Consider the following 17,075-nt stretch of genomic DNA (forward strand, 5'->3'; position numbering starts at 1 on the left):
TCAGAAAATTCCAATAAAACTGTTCACAAAAAAGGCTAACAAGAACACTGTTTAGCTGTTAGTTAAACAAAAAATATAGTGAAAATGCCAGTTTTCATAAAAAGAGGGAGGCATCTAAATTTTTGGTATGGAAGCATGCCATTGGCAGAAGTTCCTTCCATGAATGGAAGAAGAGCTCCACGTGTACTAGGACCCCCTTCCTCTCAGATCCCTTGCATGAGCACAACTCACTTTCTGTGAATAGTGTACTTCGGTTTCAAAAGTCTGGATGCTACCTATAGCATATCAAATATCTGTATTGAGGCCAATGTTTATCATATTCATTCATGGCATCAAAAATAAAGGGACAAAGCAGTCAAGTCTCCTCCCCTCACAAAGAGTCTGTGAAGGATAACAGTGACAAATAAGGATGTGCACCTCGGTTCGTGCACATCCCTGACAAGGCCAAAAGTCTTATTCTCCCTTTTTGGTATATTTTTATTTTCAGGACAGCAAAATAACGGCAATGTGACAGAAATAAGTGAAAAGAATAAACAAAGGTACCAAATGTAAATACATAGTTTTTAAGTATCAGGATTGGGAGTGGGGTCTGTTTTCACTTCTCTATTTTGTAGATGCAATTTGCTCAAAACAAGTTATGTGAGCAGAAAAGAACAATTGCAGAATTTGGCTTTTCCACTCACAGAATGTGGATTATTCTAAGCACATCCTGAATGCTTTTTAAGGCCTGGAAGTGTTGTGTTTTTCTGAACCTAGTTTCTAATCTGTATGTACTGTTTTTCTGTTGCGCTATTGTGCTACAAACACTGAGCTATTTACATACTTGTAATAGTCACTGAAAGCAAGGGGGATTCAGGTTTAATCATGTACTGCAGACACAAAAGATATCCTTCCACATTTACCAGATAACCCTTGGTGTCAATGACAGGATTGATTAATGTATTGTGCACTGTTTCAGAATATACTACATAGTGTTGGTTCTGAGTTCCATTGCAGTTGGCATAACCATAATTGCAGCCATCACACTAGTTGTCATGGTGCTCACCACGAGAAAAATGAAAGGTATGTTTTCCCCCTCTCTTTTTCATGCAGTTCAGCTGTTTAAAATAATTGCAATCCTGAACTCATTGCCTTAATAGCACTTAAGGGGTTTATTAGTAAATAGGTATGAATATTGCATAATACAACAGCCTCTGAGGCTGTTGACAATCAAATTCTACTACAGGATGCACTTATCTGAGAAGCCCATGTGATCTCAAATTCACTCTACATTTACCAGTGTTTTCATTTCTAAACAAAGGTTGAACAAACTTCTGTGGCAGACAGCCCAAATCTGTGATCCTGGCCAAAATGTTTTCATGTGTCTATGGACTGTGCAGCACCATCATTCTGTGTTACTAAAAGTGGGTGTGTCACTGGGTTGCAAAGCAGGGGGAAAGACAAGCCAGGAGCAGTCTCTGTCAGTGCAGGAGACTCAGCCTGCTGGCGTGTTTTTTTAGGTGGGGGAACCATCCTAATTGGTAGGGGTGAAAAGTGCAGATGTATGCTACTTTTATGCTGCTAGTGAATGCAGCATGAAAATAGCCTGCAGAGAAGTACATTTATATACTAAAGTGAGATTCTCTTCTTGATAGCAGCAGATGACCTGAATTTTGCTGAGAACCCAAATTGTAGAATAATAAAATTGCAGGTAAGATTCCTTCATAAGTTAGAGGTTCTGGTAATACGCTGTTCCTTTACTGTGCAAAGTTAATAAGCTGCGCATCAACAATTTCCATAGAGATATTTATTCAGATATGTATTACTTTGCTAGATATCCTAATCAACTTTTGCAATCAGATCTATATGGATTCTCAAGTCTGCTAGGGTTGACCTCTTCTCCAATGGAAGGAAAATGAATTATTTCTATATGTTGATTGACATACTGCACAAAGTTCCATGCACATTGTAGTGTAACTTGCACACAGTTGTGCAAGAGTGCTGTTGTGCAAATGCAGAGTGCACAAGAAGGCTGGAAAAATGGCCATACTATCAGCACTTGCACAACTGCATACACATTATGCTACAGCACACACTGACCTATAGTCATTTAATTTCCCAAAAGTTTACTATTGTCCATTGCCAAGCACGATGGCTAAAGCTCCAGAGTAGGCACTACTCTTTACTGTGAATGCTTTGTTTAAAACTCACTGTGAAAATCTTGGCAAATACTGTTTTAAACTCAGTAGTGTACTGTTACAGTATAATTCATTCAAATTATTGATGACTGTATGTGAGCTAGCTATAGAAAGCGCATTTAGTTCCCAGCCACTTACAAGGCTTGTAAAGTTGTTTGTTCTGAGCACTCCTAAACAATATGCATCCCTTTTAATATTTCCTTTTAAATGACAGAATGGAGAAGAGTAATGTTCATAGTTTTTGTTTTTATTTGAAGCCTATGGATTATTTTTGTTGGGGCCCAGGAGAGTGGGCACTGTGGCTCTGCCAGTTTTGATAGGCCTTTAGGACAAGAAAACAACAGCTATTTGAATTACTCTTAAGCCATTTCTCAGCATAAAAGCCTATGTTGCTGGGCTATAATGTATTATTGTCTAAAACGAATACCTTTATTCTAGAAAAGCCATTTAAATTGATAACATGCATCGCAACAATTCAACCAGCCTACTAGGAAAAAGTCTGTCAAACTGAAAGAGCCATAGTCTACTTACACATCTCAAAAAACATACAGTCCCACAACAAATGACTGATACAAATACAAAATGCCATGTAGAATGCTTACAGTTGATCTTGCAGGTGAAATAAGGCTGGCATTTTAGAAACTGATTCTTTCCAATAAAGATACACCCTTCTGTTTTCTTTATTAATGTTATAGATAAATGAAAGCAACATTGTCAACAATCCTTTAGACAAGGACATGAATACAGTATTTACCATAATGAAGGAGCCCAAATCAAGGATAGAAGATGTTACATATGTCAACACAAAGACAGAGGATGTTACATATGTCAACACAAGCTTTCCCCTAAGGTCAAATATCAAAAGGCATCCCGATGACCCAGTTTGTGTGCTGTCCACTTCAGGGTCTGTGGAGTATGCAACTATCATCTTTGAATCAAGGGTCCCACAGCTCAGAGACTGAAGACAAACTGGCCCCAATTAGCCCTATGTTCATGAATTTTAGGCTCCTAAGTGGGGTAGTGAAAATGCTCATTATGTGATCATGAGTTATGTTTGTTGGGGAATCAAAAGCTATATCCCATACCTTGTTTCTTTATGTTCTTGGCATAGTATTACACTGTACTGTACTGTGTTTAAAGACCCAGTAGTCCAATCTGATAGCCTGGGGTCCGTTGCTTGGAATTAGTGTATGGGCTAATTCATACAATCAGGTGCCATGACCCTAGAATCACATGGGGAACTGTGAGCATGAAACAGGATGTGCACACAGAAAGTTGGCCACTATTTCTTCCAGTGTCAAAACACCCTAATAGTACCCACTGTTATCGTAGCCTCAGGTTTTACAATACCACCATGACTATACACACTGGATGAGATGTTTTTGCTTTTCAAAAAAGAACCAGTTCAGATTCTCACTCATGCTATGGCCTCTCAATGATTAGCATTCAGATTAGAATTTGTGCTAGAACTTTTCCACTCACACAAATGGGGAGGGGGGCATTTTTGCAGATCACACCCCTTTCCTATGCAGTTCTGTGCCCCCTGAAAATATGTCCCTGAGAAATGGCAAACACTCAGGAACATATTTCTCATAGGCCACAGAAGAAAAATCAGCAAAAATTGCCTCCCCTTGTGTGGATTCTAGTATTAGTACACAAATATTAGTCTGAATGTTACCCAGCATAAATGTAACTACAATATAGTATGAAATGCATACATATTTATATATATGAGAAATATTTTTAGTGTAAAAAAGCATTGTTTTCTCAGCAACAGGGAAATGTAAACTATGCACGAGGAAATTGGTTTCTTCTGATAGGAGCTATTCCAGAGTTCAAGCCTAGAAAGGAACACGAGATAGACACATTTCCTTTTCTGAGAGCTGCTACTTTTAAAAATATTGTATCTGTGAATAGCAACCTGCTTGTTTTAAAAGAAAATAGTTGTGCAATTAAATGACTAGTATTGCCAAACAATGGTAATAAGGGCTCCTTGCATTCTTTTCTACCAATGAGATAATCTGTTTCGTTTGCTCAGAGTTCATATTTTGTAGACTAGTGCTCACAGAAAATGGGGGGAATGGTTGAATTATTCACATTGCATCATCCAAAACACATTCTGTGGTTCAAACAGTGAGGTTCTTTCTGCTGAATGTTGTGCAACAGCTCATGTGTTCCAACAGAACTGGTTGGAGAAGTGATGCACTTCATGGCTTGCATCCAAAGAAAGTTATTCATTATTAAGTTCCACTGGGACTTAATTAATAACTTAACTTAATTATAATTTAATTAATAGGAGTTAAGTTAGTCATGACTAACTAGTTAAGTTAGTTAACTTGTAGGAGTTAAGTTAGACATGACTAACTTGGCTTCAGGGTTTCCTCTAACAGGGATTCCCAGATGCTGACTACAGCTCCCAGCACCCCCAGCTGCAATAGCCTTTGCTTGGGGATTATGGGAGTTGTAGTCAACATCTGGGAAGACTGCTTCACTTACTGATTTAAATCATGATTAGTCACGACTAACTACTCAGAAGTTGACTTAATTTCAATCAGGGCTACTTAATTTCAATAGGACTTCTGTCAAATAATTTTGTCAGCATGTCAGCCACTGACTTCATGGAAGTACACCATGAATTGCCCCTATATATACGTTTTCCTCAGAAAGTCAACTAATGAGTTTTTAATTAATCTGTATGAGTTTTTTCTCCCTCCTGAATTCACACAAGCAACTTCAAAATGATGGCTTGAGGAAGGTAGTAGTTTCCTACAGCAGAGTGAACTAGAAGCATCTTTATCTTCACACAGGACCATGGGAGTTTCTACAGGTTTTGTTTTCAGAAGGCACTTTCTTTCTACTGTGAAGACACAAAGCTTCTGTAAATATAAAATGCTCCATATTAAATATATTTAATTTTTTATTTAAAATGCTCCATTTAAAATATAAAATGCTCTGTAAAATGCTCTTTCTAGATCACCTGGGGGATTTGGGGGTAGGGGGCACTGCTCTGCAGTGGTTCCGCTCCTATCTCTTGGGTAGATTCCGATGGAGGAGCTTGGTGACAGTTGCTTCTCAAAACGGGAGTTGTTATATAGAGTCCCTCAGGGCTCCATTCTGTCACCAATGCTTTTCAATATCTACATGAAACCGCTGGGTGAGGTCATCAGATTTGATGCTGGGTGTTATCAGTATGCTGATGACACCCAAATCTACTTCTCCTTTTCATCTTCAGGAAATGGCACTCATTCTCTAAATGCCTGCTTATAGGCAGTAATGGGCTGGATGAGGGATAACAAACTGAAGCTGAATCCAAGCAAGACGGAGGTGCTCATTGTAGGGGCTCAGAATCTGAAGTGTGAGTTTAACCCCATCTTCCTGTGCTGGATGGGGTTACACTCCCCCAAAAGGAGCAGGTGCACAGCTTGGGAGTACTCCTGGACCCAGGCCTCACCCTGGTATCTCAGATGGAGGCCATGGCCAGGAGTGCTATCAGCTTTGGCTGATTCGACAGCTGTGCCCATTCCTTGAAGAGGATGACCTCAAAACAGTGGTACATCTGTTAGTGACCTCCGGACTTGACTTCTGTAAAGCGCTCTACATGGGGCTTCCTTTGTACATAGTTCGGAAACTTCAGTTAGTTCAAAATGAGGCAGCCAGACTGGTCTCTGGGGCAACCCGGAGAGACCATATTATGCCCGTTTTGAAACACTGGCTGCCAGTATGTTTCTGGACAAAATACAAAGTGCTGGTTATTACCTTTAAAGCCCTGAACAGCTTAGGTCCAAGTTATCTTAGAGAGAGCGCCTTCTTCTGCATAATCCCCTCCGCATGTTAAGGTCATCTGAGGAGGTCCGTCTCGTTACCACCAGTTTGTCTGGTGGCGACTCAGAGGCGGGATTTCTCTGTAGCTGCTCCTGGGCTATAGAATGCACTCCCAGCAGAAATCCGTAATTTTAGTTCATTGTCGTCTTTCAGGAGAGCCCTTAAAACCTTTCTGCTTGGCCTGGCCTTCCAGGGTTTTTAAATTGTTGTAAACTGTTTTAAGTTGTTTTAAATGTTTGCCCTGGTTTTCCAGGGTTTTTAACTGTTTGAATGTTTCATTGGTTTTATTCTGTTTTTATAGTTTTGATTTTAATTGTTAACTGGTTTTGTTTTTATTTTGTTGTAAACTGCCCTGAGCCATTTTTGGAAGGGTGGTATATAAATCAATCAATCAATCAAATAAATATCAACAAGAGCTGCTAGTGGCCAGTGGCAGTGAAAGCCGTTCCCTTCCCACAATAAATCAGACAGTCTCATTATAGCTTAGGCATGCTTCTTATGCAGCTAAAAAGATTTTGGCACTTTGCAGGAGGGGAAACCTACACATTTTGAGGCATTTTTATATCACAGCCCTTATTAAGAGAGACTGACAAGAACCAACACTCAAGATCCAGAAGACTCCCCACCCCCATATTGTAAGTTAAACCAGATGTGATAATGGTTATTAGTTATCAAGTATAGCTGAAGAAAAAAATTGATGTCCAATTCCTCTCAGAAGTTTACAAAGTCTTTACTGCTCCCTCTAGTGGGTAAAGTAGGCAGACATGTGGCTTTGTCTGCCTAAAATGTAGTTCTCAGCCCCTTTAGCCCTTGCTCCTGTGAAGGGATTATATACCATTCATCTTCTCCACTGTAACAGCAGTCCACAGCTGCATCAAAACTGGCTTGATAACCCAATTGCTACTTGTAAACAAACCATTAGAGCATCTTGTGACCTGATGCAGTGAAGCAAATTGCTAAGCACCATATAAACTGAGTTTACTGAATTGCCAAATAGAACTCAAAGCCTACTAAATAGGCAGGATCTGATGTGACCTCAAGATAGCTGCTGCAGTGTAATCCTGTAACTGGTTGAAGGTCAGGAAACAAGAGTAGGAATAAATTGAGTTTCACAATGGAGGGAAGTAAGAAGTAGGGTCCCCCAGGGATCTGTACTGGGACAAGTACTCTTTACCTTGTTCATAAATGATCTAGCAGTTGGGCTAAGCAGTGAAGTGGCTAAATTTACAACGACACTAAACTATTTAGGGTAGTGAAATCCACAATAGATTGTAAGAAGCTCAAAAAGGATCTCTCCAAACTGGGTGAGTGGTGGGCGATAAAATGGTGAATGCGGTTCCATGTAAGGAAGTGTAAAGTTATGTATATTGAGGAAAAAACCCAACTTCAAATACACACTGATGGGATCTGAGTTGACTGACCAGGAAAGAGATCTTGGGGTCGTGGTGGACAACTCATTGAAAGTGTTGACTCAGTGCATGGAAGCTGTGAAAAAGGCAAAATTCCATGCTACGGATAATTAGGAAGGGGACTGAGAATAAAAATGCTATTATAATGCCCTTATACAAATGTATGGTACAGCCACATCGGAGTACTGTGTACAGTTCTGGTCACTGTATCTTAAGGAAGACATTGTAGACCCGGAAAAGATACAGAAGAGGGCAAAGATGATCAGAGGCCTGGAGCACCTTCTTTATGAAGCAAGCATCTGGAGCTTTTAGTTTGGAAAAGAGGCAACTATAGGGAGACATGATAGAAGTGTATAAGATTATGCATGGGAGAGTATAGACAGAGATAATTTTTTCTCCCTCTCTCAGAATACTAGAACCAGGGGCCATCTCATGAAACTGAAGGCCAGGAAATTTAGGACCAACAAAAGGAAGTACTTTTTCACACAGTGCAAAATTAATCTATGGAATTCTCTGCCACAAGAGGTGGTGATGGCTACTAGCTTGGATGGCTTTAAAAGGGGCTTAGACAAATTCATGCAGGCCTATCAATAGCCACTAGTCTGGTGGCTATATATCACCTGCAGTCTCAGAGGGAAGATGCCTCTGAATACCAGTTGCAGGGGAACAACAGCAAGAGAGAGGGCATGCACTCACCTCTTGCTGTGGGCTCCTCAGAGCTATCTGGTGGGCCACTGTGTGAAACAAGATGCTGGACTAAGTGATCTAGCAGGGCTGTTCTTATGTAATGTGCACTTGGCTTCCAACTCCTTTAGTTTTATAACTGGGTCCCACATTATAGATCTCCTTGAAGTATGCGGTATTTAGACTGCAGTCCTTCAGGAACACGAGGAGCTGATTGGAGGGAAGATGGCATAAAATGGCAAGACAGTCATTGACAGAGTGGATTAGACAAGCAGAGAGATGGACACAAGGGGAAGACAATAGAAAAGGGTGCAGAAAGGATATTTTCAGTGTCACAGAACTTTTGTTTCTTACTTTGCACTGAATAGAAACAGATGGTATAAGCATGGAAAAACAAGATGAATTCAGAAACACCTCTTATAGAACTCAAGAGCCACACAAAATAGAAAAAATACAAGCATCTGTAAAACAAGTATGCTTCATTTTATTATTAGTAAAGGCGCTGAGGCTTCCCCATGGTACTCTTGACATACAAGGCACGTACATTTTGCCAGTTTTTCTTCAGCAATGACACTAGGAAATTGACAGCCAAGTGAATGTTATAGACCAATTCGTCTTCTTCCATTTTCACATGACCAACAGCCACAGCCAGACAGAGCACCTGAGAAGAAAAGTTAAATATGCATTTAACTAGCACAGACAGACATAAATGTTAATCTACTAGGTGTTCTCTGTATCAACAAGTGAAAGCTAATCTGCTGGTTTCAGGCAGGCAATTCCTGCCTGCATAGTCCCAGGTCTTTGTTCACTGCATGTAAGTTAGATACTGATCACAGTCCCCTCAAAGATAATCTGCAGCTTGACCTAAAAACAGGAGAGGTCATGTCTGCAATGGTGCAAATTCTTAATGGAAGAGCCATTATCAGTATGTTAATACTTGTTTACCTTTTTCATCTGAAACTTAATAGTGGACTTGACCTCATCAGCTTTGGCCACCATGTTCTCATTGTGAGTGAGGAGAGAGGGGAACTTGCCAGCTTTGTTCAGGCCTGGACCCAGGATTCGAGGAATCTGTTTGATCAGGGACTCAGAGGCCAGGAAAGCATCATATTTCTTTGCTACAGAAAAAATGACAATAAATAAGTGCTCTTACATTATTCGCTATATCCCCTAATCTAGTATAACGTTTATTTGAGCCTAGTAGTCACTAAAACAGTTTTTACCTTGCAGAAAATGGCTAATGCAAGCAGTAGGAATAAGGAAGGTTTATGCCAAACTTCAATAAAATATATCTTAGAGCTACTTCAGAAATGTTACTCAATGTCTGTACAGAAGGCACTTCAATGTAAGATTCAATAGGCAACCTTCAGACAACACCACACAACAATTTTATTCCAGTTTTCCCACAATCCTGCATTCTCAGCATATGTGCACACAGGCAAAATGCACACATTAGCATGCAGGCTGCACCTTCTCTACCTTCAGTAACTTCTCTAGGAGTTTAAGCAAAATACTAATTAGTGTTCCCCAACATGCAGCTACACCCACAAGTAAGAAGCAAATACAAATCACCATACAGAGGGCAATTTACAATGGCAGAACAAAAGGTTTACACGATCATAAGCAGTATAAGCATCAGAAAGCAGAATACATTTGTAACGCTCCATGACTCATAGAAGAGTGCAATTTTGTATCCGTTGCCAGAAGAGGAGGGCTTCCAAGCAAAAAAACCTACACTGTTCCAGCAACTATGTTTGGAAAACAATGAATCCCAAAGTGCTGCATAATCCTAACCTAAATAGCAGTCATATATAATTAGACCTCTAGTTCAAATGTTTAGTTCATATGTAGCTGTGAGAAGAAACATTTATTATTTATGTATTTCAGTTTATAACTACTACTATTTATATACCACTTTTCAACAAAAAGTTCTCAAAGCAGTTTACAAAGAAAGTGAGTAAGAAAATAGTCCTCTATTTCCAAAGAGCTCACAGTCTAAGAAGAACCAAAAAGGTAGACACTAGCAACAGCCACTGGATAACTCACCCCATCCTTGAGGAAGGACAACAATTTTAACACACATTTTAACATAATGTGATAAAATGAGAATATATAGAAATTGATTCAAATCACCCAACCTCTGCTTAAATCTGGTCATTAAAAGCAAGCTCGACAAACATAAAATTGCATATTTCATTGTTAACCACTTAACATAGTGGTACTTAAGGATTAGGTGCCAGAATGGAGTAGCCATGTTGGATTGTAAGAGGCCACAGGATTCTTTGTTGTCTCTGTTGCAACATATTGACAAATTCACACCTATCCAAATACTCTTAGAATCCACACCCCTTTACTGTAGTACCATACCCCATTCCCAATTCTGCTCACCCAGTTTTTTCACTAGCTTCTTGTTCTTATTGAGTTTCTTCAGAGCCTCTATGTCCATGTGAGGCATGTCAACTGCTTTGGCTTCATCACAGTGCTGCTGGTCCCCCAGCACACAGATTGAGAATTTAGGTCGTGGAGCAGACTTAAGCCTGAGAGAGAAGGCAACACCATACATTCACTAACCATCTGCAGCAATACAAATCCCCAAAGAAAAATTAAGCCATGACTAAAAACCCTTATCAGTTGCATAGCAAGGTTTACCCTATAGTAGTAGTTAGGATAAAAGAGTGCTTCACCACAACTCCCCTCACATTTGAAGACCAGAGCAAGGGTCTGTTCAGTCACACCCACTTTCAAATGGGAAGGCCAGAACTACCCAGAAAATTCAGTACAGCACCAGCTATCAGCTTACTTAGCTGTCAACCAACTACAGTGCTGGCATATTGTATTCAGGATATGCAACAAGGAAAAGGATGCAGGCAGAAGACTGAGTTATAGCAGAATGGTGCCAAACCTGACAGTGCCAGAAAAACGCTTGTCCTTCTGTGGGTCATAGTTTTTCAGACTGACCTGCAATTCCACACTCTCCAAAAACCTAAGGAAATGAGACACACATTTTTCTTTATTTCCCCTAGGAAATGAGAACTTGAGAAAGCAAGTATCACAAGTAATACACAACAGGAAATAATTTAACATAGCGGCTGATTAATACTGCACTCACATTATAGGGAGGGACAATTCTCACTGATTCCCCCTTCCCTCTGAAGTCCACTGTACCTCCTGAAAATATGTACCTGGGGTTCAAGTGACCCTCAGGGACATATTTTCAGAAGGCATGGTGAGCTTCAGAGGGAAGGGAGATTGATGGAAATCATTCCTCCATAGTGCTAGTGCAGCATTGGTCTGGATGTCAGCCATCACCTAGTGCTCTGCACAAAGTCCCTTCTTTGTCGGGAACCTTACATACAAACAGAAAAGTCAAAGAGTTCGTACTTGCGTGGTTTTGTCTGACTTCCCTGAAGGACCTCCCGTACAGCTTCGTACAGAGTGTCACGAGAAACCTTGCTGCTGTAGATTTGAAGAGCACAATAAGCACATTTACAAGTTAAACATGAGTCAAGCATGCAAAATGATTATCATGAAATACACAACAACTTCAAGTGAATCAGCACTTTTAAAGCTGGCTTCTTCTAAAAGCAGTATGCCTCCGCTACTTTTAATGGAAATTTCTCAGTGTCAGACATTTGAAGCTGTTTATCCAATATCTGCAGGATTCCTCCCTTGAATGTTTATCCTTGCCACCATTTGCTATAAATTAAATGTTCATTCAAGTCAAGCCTATTTCCACTCAGAAGAATACAATCACAGAGTAAAAGCCTCAGAGTATGCCAAAATTGCTATAACAGGGTAACAGAGGCTTAAACATTCCCCATAACTTTGTCCTGTAGCAATAACAACTTTGTTAATTTGACTAATGCAATCTGATTCTATATACCCCCCAAAAGTTCTAGGAACTCCTAGGAAACACACCAAAATGACACAGTTGATCAATATGCTTTTGGCATCCCAGCACCCTTTCCCCCTGCTTAGGTGATCTTCACACCTTATATTTAAGAGGTCAAAGACTTGCCACATTAATTTTTAAAGTTATATTCCTATATGCTTCAGAGAACATGAAACAGTTAAGTCCACTAGGCAGCTGTATTTTCTTGCAGCCCTCTTCCCCCTTACATCACTTTACCTTCCTAACTGTTCATTATAGTGCCACTATAGCAGCAACTTAAGGCCCAATGAAAACCACAGTTGCACATGGAACTGTTCTTAATCAAGAAGAACTGGCTATTCCAGAGTTTCTGTAAGATGGACATATCTGAGAAAAGGGTAGTTACTGATAATTTCAGAATGTAAAAGGTAAATTGTAACTGAGCAGCAGCAGGGCAGGATGAAGACAAGAGGAAAAAGACTGTCTGGGTAGGAAGTGTGCTAATCAGAGTTAACTTGTATAAGAAAGAGAGTATTTAGAAAATAAGCATTTTAGAAATAAGGACCGTAAGAGGAGAACAACTGTGTTAAGCTTCACTTTAAAAATAGAATACTATATTACATCTGCAGGTGTGTTGATTGTTTTCTACCGTGTGCTACTCCCTGGCATTTGATCTTCAGGTAGGGATGTGTGTGCGTGCATGCGCCCTTTCTCATGATCAGGGACCTGGGTGGGAGGGCCACAGAAGCTTACCTCACCCACAGATGACCGGATCCCAGTTGCTGGGTTCACAAACTGCATACCAAGACGATCTGTTGCTGCCCCAGGGCAGCAGACTTGCAGGGCCTGGGATGTCGTCCCAGCCCCCAGAAATCCCACCATGAATGTGTGGTGCATTGTTGGCATCCCCTGCTGACAGGCGGGTACCCTTCACTGTCTCAGTGCTGGCTGAAAGCAACTGGCACCAACACACTATCAGTTATACAAGGTTCAAAGAGAACTCGCTCCCTTAACCTCGTTTAACAGCCAGGCTTCATAGCTAGGTCTGCCACTGAGGCACCACAGCTCCCGGTGGCTCTCACAGGCAGCCAAGCCCTGTCTTGGCTGCCCGTGAGCACAGAGAGAGAGAGAGAGAGTGAGTGAGAGAAAGAGAGTGTGTGAGTGTGTGCACAAGACTGAGTGCACAATCCACAGTTCCAAGTGATCTTTGCAGTAGGCATGCTTAGGATAGCCATTTCAGTTTTAAAATCTACATCTGACAACCCTAAAAAGCCCAAACTCACTAACAGCAGCAACAGTGAAGATGCACAAGGGATAAACTCCGTTGCATGTAATCCAAGACCTTGTTTTGCACACCTTCAGGAAACCAGGCTCAAACTACACATGATGTTAACAAAATTTATTTCTTGCATAGAACAATTGCCTAGACTGCAGTCTCCAATGGGAGGCCTGGTGGGAGAGCATCTTACCACTTTTGCCTCATGCAATTAATGTCATCACAGGCTGGCACCCTCAAGACAGCTGTTGACGGCTAGCATCTCAGCAACACCTTAGAAGGGCCCACCAGCATCAGCCACTGACCATCTGTTGCTGAAGTGCAACATCCCCCAGGAGGAGTAGGCTTCCTTGCTCTGTGCTGTGCACAGCAACACCCTCTCCCCTCAGACTCAAGAGAGCCAATGATGCTTGCTTGTCTGTAAAAGCAGACGAATGGAGGTTGCATGGGGTTGTCACCCTGCCTCCACTTACTCACCCTAAAAGGACTGAGCCCAATACACACTGGTTCCTAAAGGCCTGATGTAAAGGGGCCTGACAAGAAACCTTTATCTTCCCCAAAGACGTGAAACGTAGAAGCTTTTCAAACTGTTCTTTGTGAACACATTCCACCAGCAGGTCACCAGACTGAAGGCGCCTAGCCCTGGAAACATCGCCCAGAGCTTTCCGTAACCACTCAGCTAATTTAAATAGGGCTGGTATCTCCAATCTTCACTTCCTTATTAATCGCCCTGAGAGCGAGAACTCACTGCCCTCCCTCCTTCCCGGGACCCCAGCCGAGTAATCCACAGAACCACTACGTTTCTTGTTGGCACGAGCCTCCTCTGGAGGGGGACCTCCCTCCGTGTCCCCAGCCAAACGACGACCCTTTCCTGTTCCCTGAGTCACCCCCTCTGACTCCATCCCCTCCTCCATCAGCGCAGCCAAACAAGCCCAACCTCTCCTCTGCGGCCAACACTCAGGGAGCCTCCTCCAACAGAGGCAAAAGCTGACACTGAAACCCCCACCCCACCTAATACCAAAACTGCCGCACCCAAAAGAAGCAAAAAGGGAGTAAATACACCCCGTTCACCAACACTCACAGCCAACAAAAACACTTAAACACTCACGACCGACAAAACGCCCACCACCATCGCGCGCCGCCGGGGAATAAAGCCGTCCCGCGCAGCCAACGTCCTGAGTAGGAGACACGCACCTCATGGCGGCTTTCCTTCGGCTTCCGGAAAAGGAGGGAGGCAGCCCAGATCCCGCGAGACATGAAGTGCCTAGTCTCGTGAGAGGTGGGTGACCTCCCGCGCAGAGCTGAGCGGTTTTAGGGGAGAGGCGAGTTTGTGTGGGCGGGGGAAAGGTGGTGTGCTCTGTGCTGTGTCAGTCGTAGGCGGAGGCTAGAACCAAAGAAAATCCTCAAGAATTCGCTCGGTGTCCAATCCAGTGTCCACTTTGAATGCAAACGATAGAGCCTGAGGTTTTACATCCCTTCAGGGTTCTTCCTTGTCTTTTCTGTAACAAGACGGCGACTCCTCTGGAACTTGTCAAAAGTTACATGCTAGCTATCTATCTATCTAAGTCTCTTACGGCCGACTGAGTAGGAAACTGCGTGGGCAGCTGGACATGTGGGGATGCGTCTGGATGCCTGCTGGAACTCGTGCGAGGTCCTGCAAGACTTGCAACCGTTGTCTTGGGAGGGAACGGCAGCCAGGGAGGCAGAAATAATGGTGGGCCGGCGAGTGGGAGATAAATAATGGCGGCAGCGAAAAAGCAGAGGAGACTGGGACAGAAGGGGGCGAGGGAGGTGGGGGGAGTGTACTACCACAAAGATGCTCTGTGTGGGTTCAGCAGCCACAGTCATGCATGGAGATGTGGCAAAGGCTATGCGTGCTTGCAAATCAGGCCCCTGATTGGCTAGGTGCCGGTTGGCCACTGGCAATGGCTGCTGTGAGGAGGTGGTGGCGGCGGCGGCACGCCTGGCCACGGCAAGGAGGCTGAGGAGTATGGATGTGCATGGTCCAGACTGTTCCGGACCGGCACTGAGGGGGGGTGTCCCTTTAAGGGCGGGGGGGGGGGGGTTAGAACTTATCCCTCCTGCTGCTTTCCCCCCTCCGGCGCTGTCTTGTAATGTGAAGTTTTGGGGGCAGCAGCGTTCTTCGCTGCCGCCCCTGCCCCCGTCGTCGCCTGCAAGTCCTTGTAATTGCTGCACGCATGCGCGCACCTGTTGCTGCCGTGCGTGAGCGTACCGTCTACGTCACACGCAGCGTGCGTGTGACGTAGGCGGTGCGCGCACGGCTGCGACAGGCGCACGCACGTTACCACACATGAATGCGTACAGCAATTACAAGGACTTGCAGGCGACGACGGGGGCAGGGGCGGCAGCGAAGAACGCTGCTGCCCCAAAAACTTCACATTACAAGACAGTGCCGGAGGGGGGGAAGCAGCAGGAGGGATAAGTTCTAACACACACCCCCGCCCTTAAAGGGACACCCCCCCCTCGGTGCCGGACTGCCAAACCGGTTCGGTCTGGTCCGGCTTGGAACCAGTCCGGAGGCCTCCAACATGGCCTCCGGACTGGTTCAGGACCCATAGGGTCCAAAAAAATTTCAGTGCCGGAGGGAGAAAAGCAGCGGGAGGGGTAAGTTCTCCCCCACCCGCCCTTGAAGGGAGATCCCACCTCGGTGCCGGTCCGGACCGTGCACATCCCTACTGAGGAGGGGGCAGCGGGCCCATGGCCACTGTAAGGAGGGAGTGGTGGCGGCAGGCTTAGCCCAGCCACGGTGACGAGGCTGCGGAGGGGGTGGTGGGCTTGGCTGTGGCGAGGTGGTGTGGTGGCAGCAGGCCCGGCGGAGGGGGCAGCCGGGGAGTGGATAGGCATCAGGGAACGGAGACTGGGGTAGAAGCTGGGAGGGGGAAGGGGAGTGTACTACCGCACAGATCCTCAAACGGGGATGGAGGTGCTCTTGAAAGTAAATGTATTTCAAAGCAGAAGCATGCATGATGCAATCGGGTAAGGAGGGATGAGCAGCTCCTTGCCTTAATGAGTTGGAGCTCATTAATTATTTCGTTATTAGTGAAAATAACTGGTTTGCTCTGGGCTATAGGTTCTGCCCATTAGCTGAAAATAAGGGACAAATGGCAACCCATAAGGGACAGACAATTTGGGGCTGAAATAAGGGGCAAAGTGCATTCTTAAAATCGTAGTGCTCAATAGTTCGGAGAGTGAGCACACCTAAACATTTAAAGAAATAACAATTAGAATCTTGAAGATTTTTCCACCTCTTAATCACAGATTACTATCTTATTCTGATGTCAGACAAATACAAAACATATGCTCAGAATTAAGCCCAGACACCGAAAACAGAGGTGAGCTCAGCTGTAAAATAAGGCTGTGCAATTTCAATTAACCATATCAGTTAGCCATATAACCACCATATGTCAAACTTAAAATATAAGAACTGTTTCTGCTATTATTTAAGTGCAGTAGACATTGATTGGTACTTTGTAATTAATTACTAACAGTTCTTGTGATTTGTCAACAGTCTTTTAAGCCATCACTGAGACAGCAGTGAAATTTCTTCTATCTGCCCAAAAAAAAATAATAATCTACAATAGCAGAATACAATTTAATTCAATCTAATCATGGAGATCATCTTGAAAGTATGGAATAAAGTTCTTTAAAACTACAAAGAAGCCTGCACTCTTAGATTAAACCCTCTCCCACTCTGTTTCTCACATTACTTGGACAAACGTTTTTTAAACTGAATTATTAGAAGCTAGTTAGTGAGTGTAGTCCAGTAAAACGTTGGATTTAAATCCCTGCTCAGCCACTAAATGCTGAACTCCTCG

The 17,075-nt window shown here is 43.2% G+C and overlaps 1 protein-coding gene across 2 annotated transcripts; it reads right to left on the minus strand.

Moving 5' to 3' along the window:
• Nucleotides 1-8,554: 8,554 nt before the first annotated feature.
• On the minus strand, nt 8,555-14,562 carry LOC128323918 (60S ribosomal protein L10a-like). Of its 2 annotated transcripts, none has more exons than XM_053247855.1 (6): nt 14,434-14,562; nt 11,474-11,548; nt 10,995-11,075; nt 10,481-10,629; nt 9,038-9,210; nt 8,555-8,753 (listed from the first exon to the last, which is right to left on the minus strand). In XM_053247855.1, exons 1-6 carry the CDS (start codon nt 14,436-14,438, stop codon nt 8,583-8,585), a joined length of 654 nt encoding a protein of 217 aa, XP_053103830.1. In that variant the 5' UTR covers nt 14,439-14,562; the 3' UTR covers nt 8,555-8,582. The 2 variants fall into 2 exon arrangements, with proteins under 2 accessions (XP_053103830.1, XP_053103829.1); XM_053247854.1 differs by having other exon boundaries at nt 14,348-14,511.
• Between the last annotated feature and the right edge of the window lie 2,513 nt (nt 14,563-17,075).

The sequence above is a fragment of the Hemicordylus capensis genome, chromosome 4 (assembly GCF_027244095.1).
Source record: "Hemicordylus capensis ecotype Gifberg chromosome 4, rHemCap1.1.pri, whole genome shotgun sequence".
Classification (NCBI taxonomy): domain Eukaryota; kingdom Metazoa; phylum Chordata; class Lepidosauria; order Squamata; family Cordylidae; genus Hemicordylus; species Hemicordylus capensis.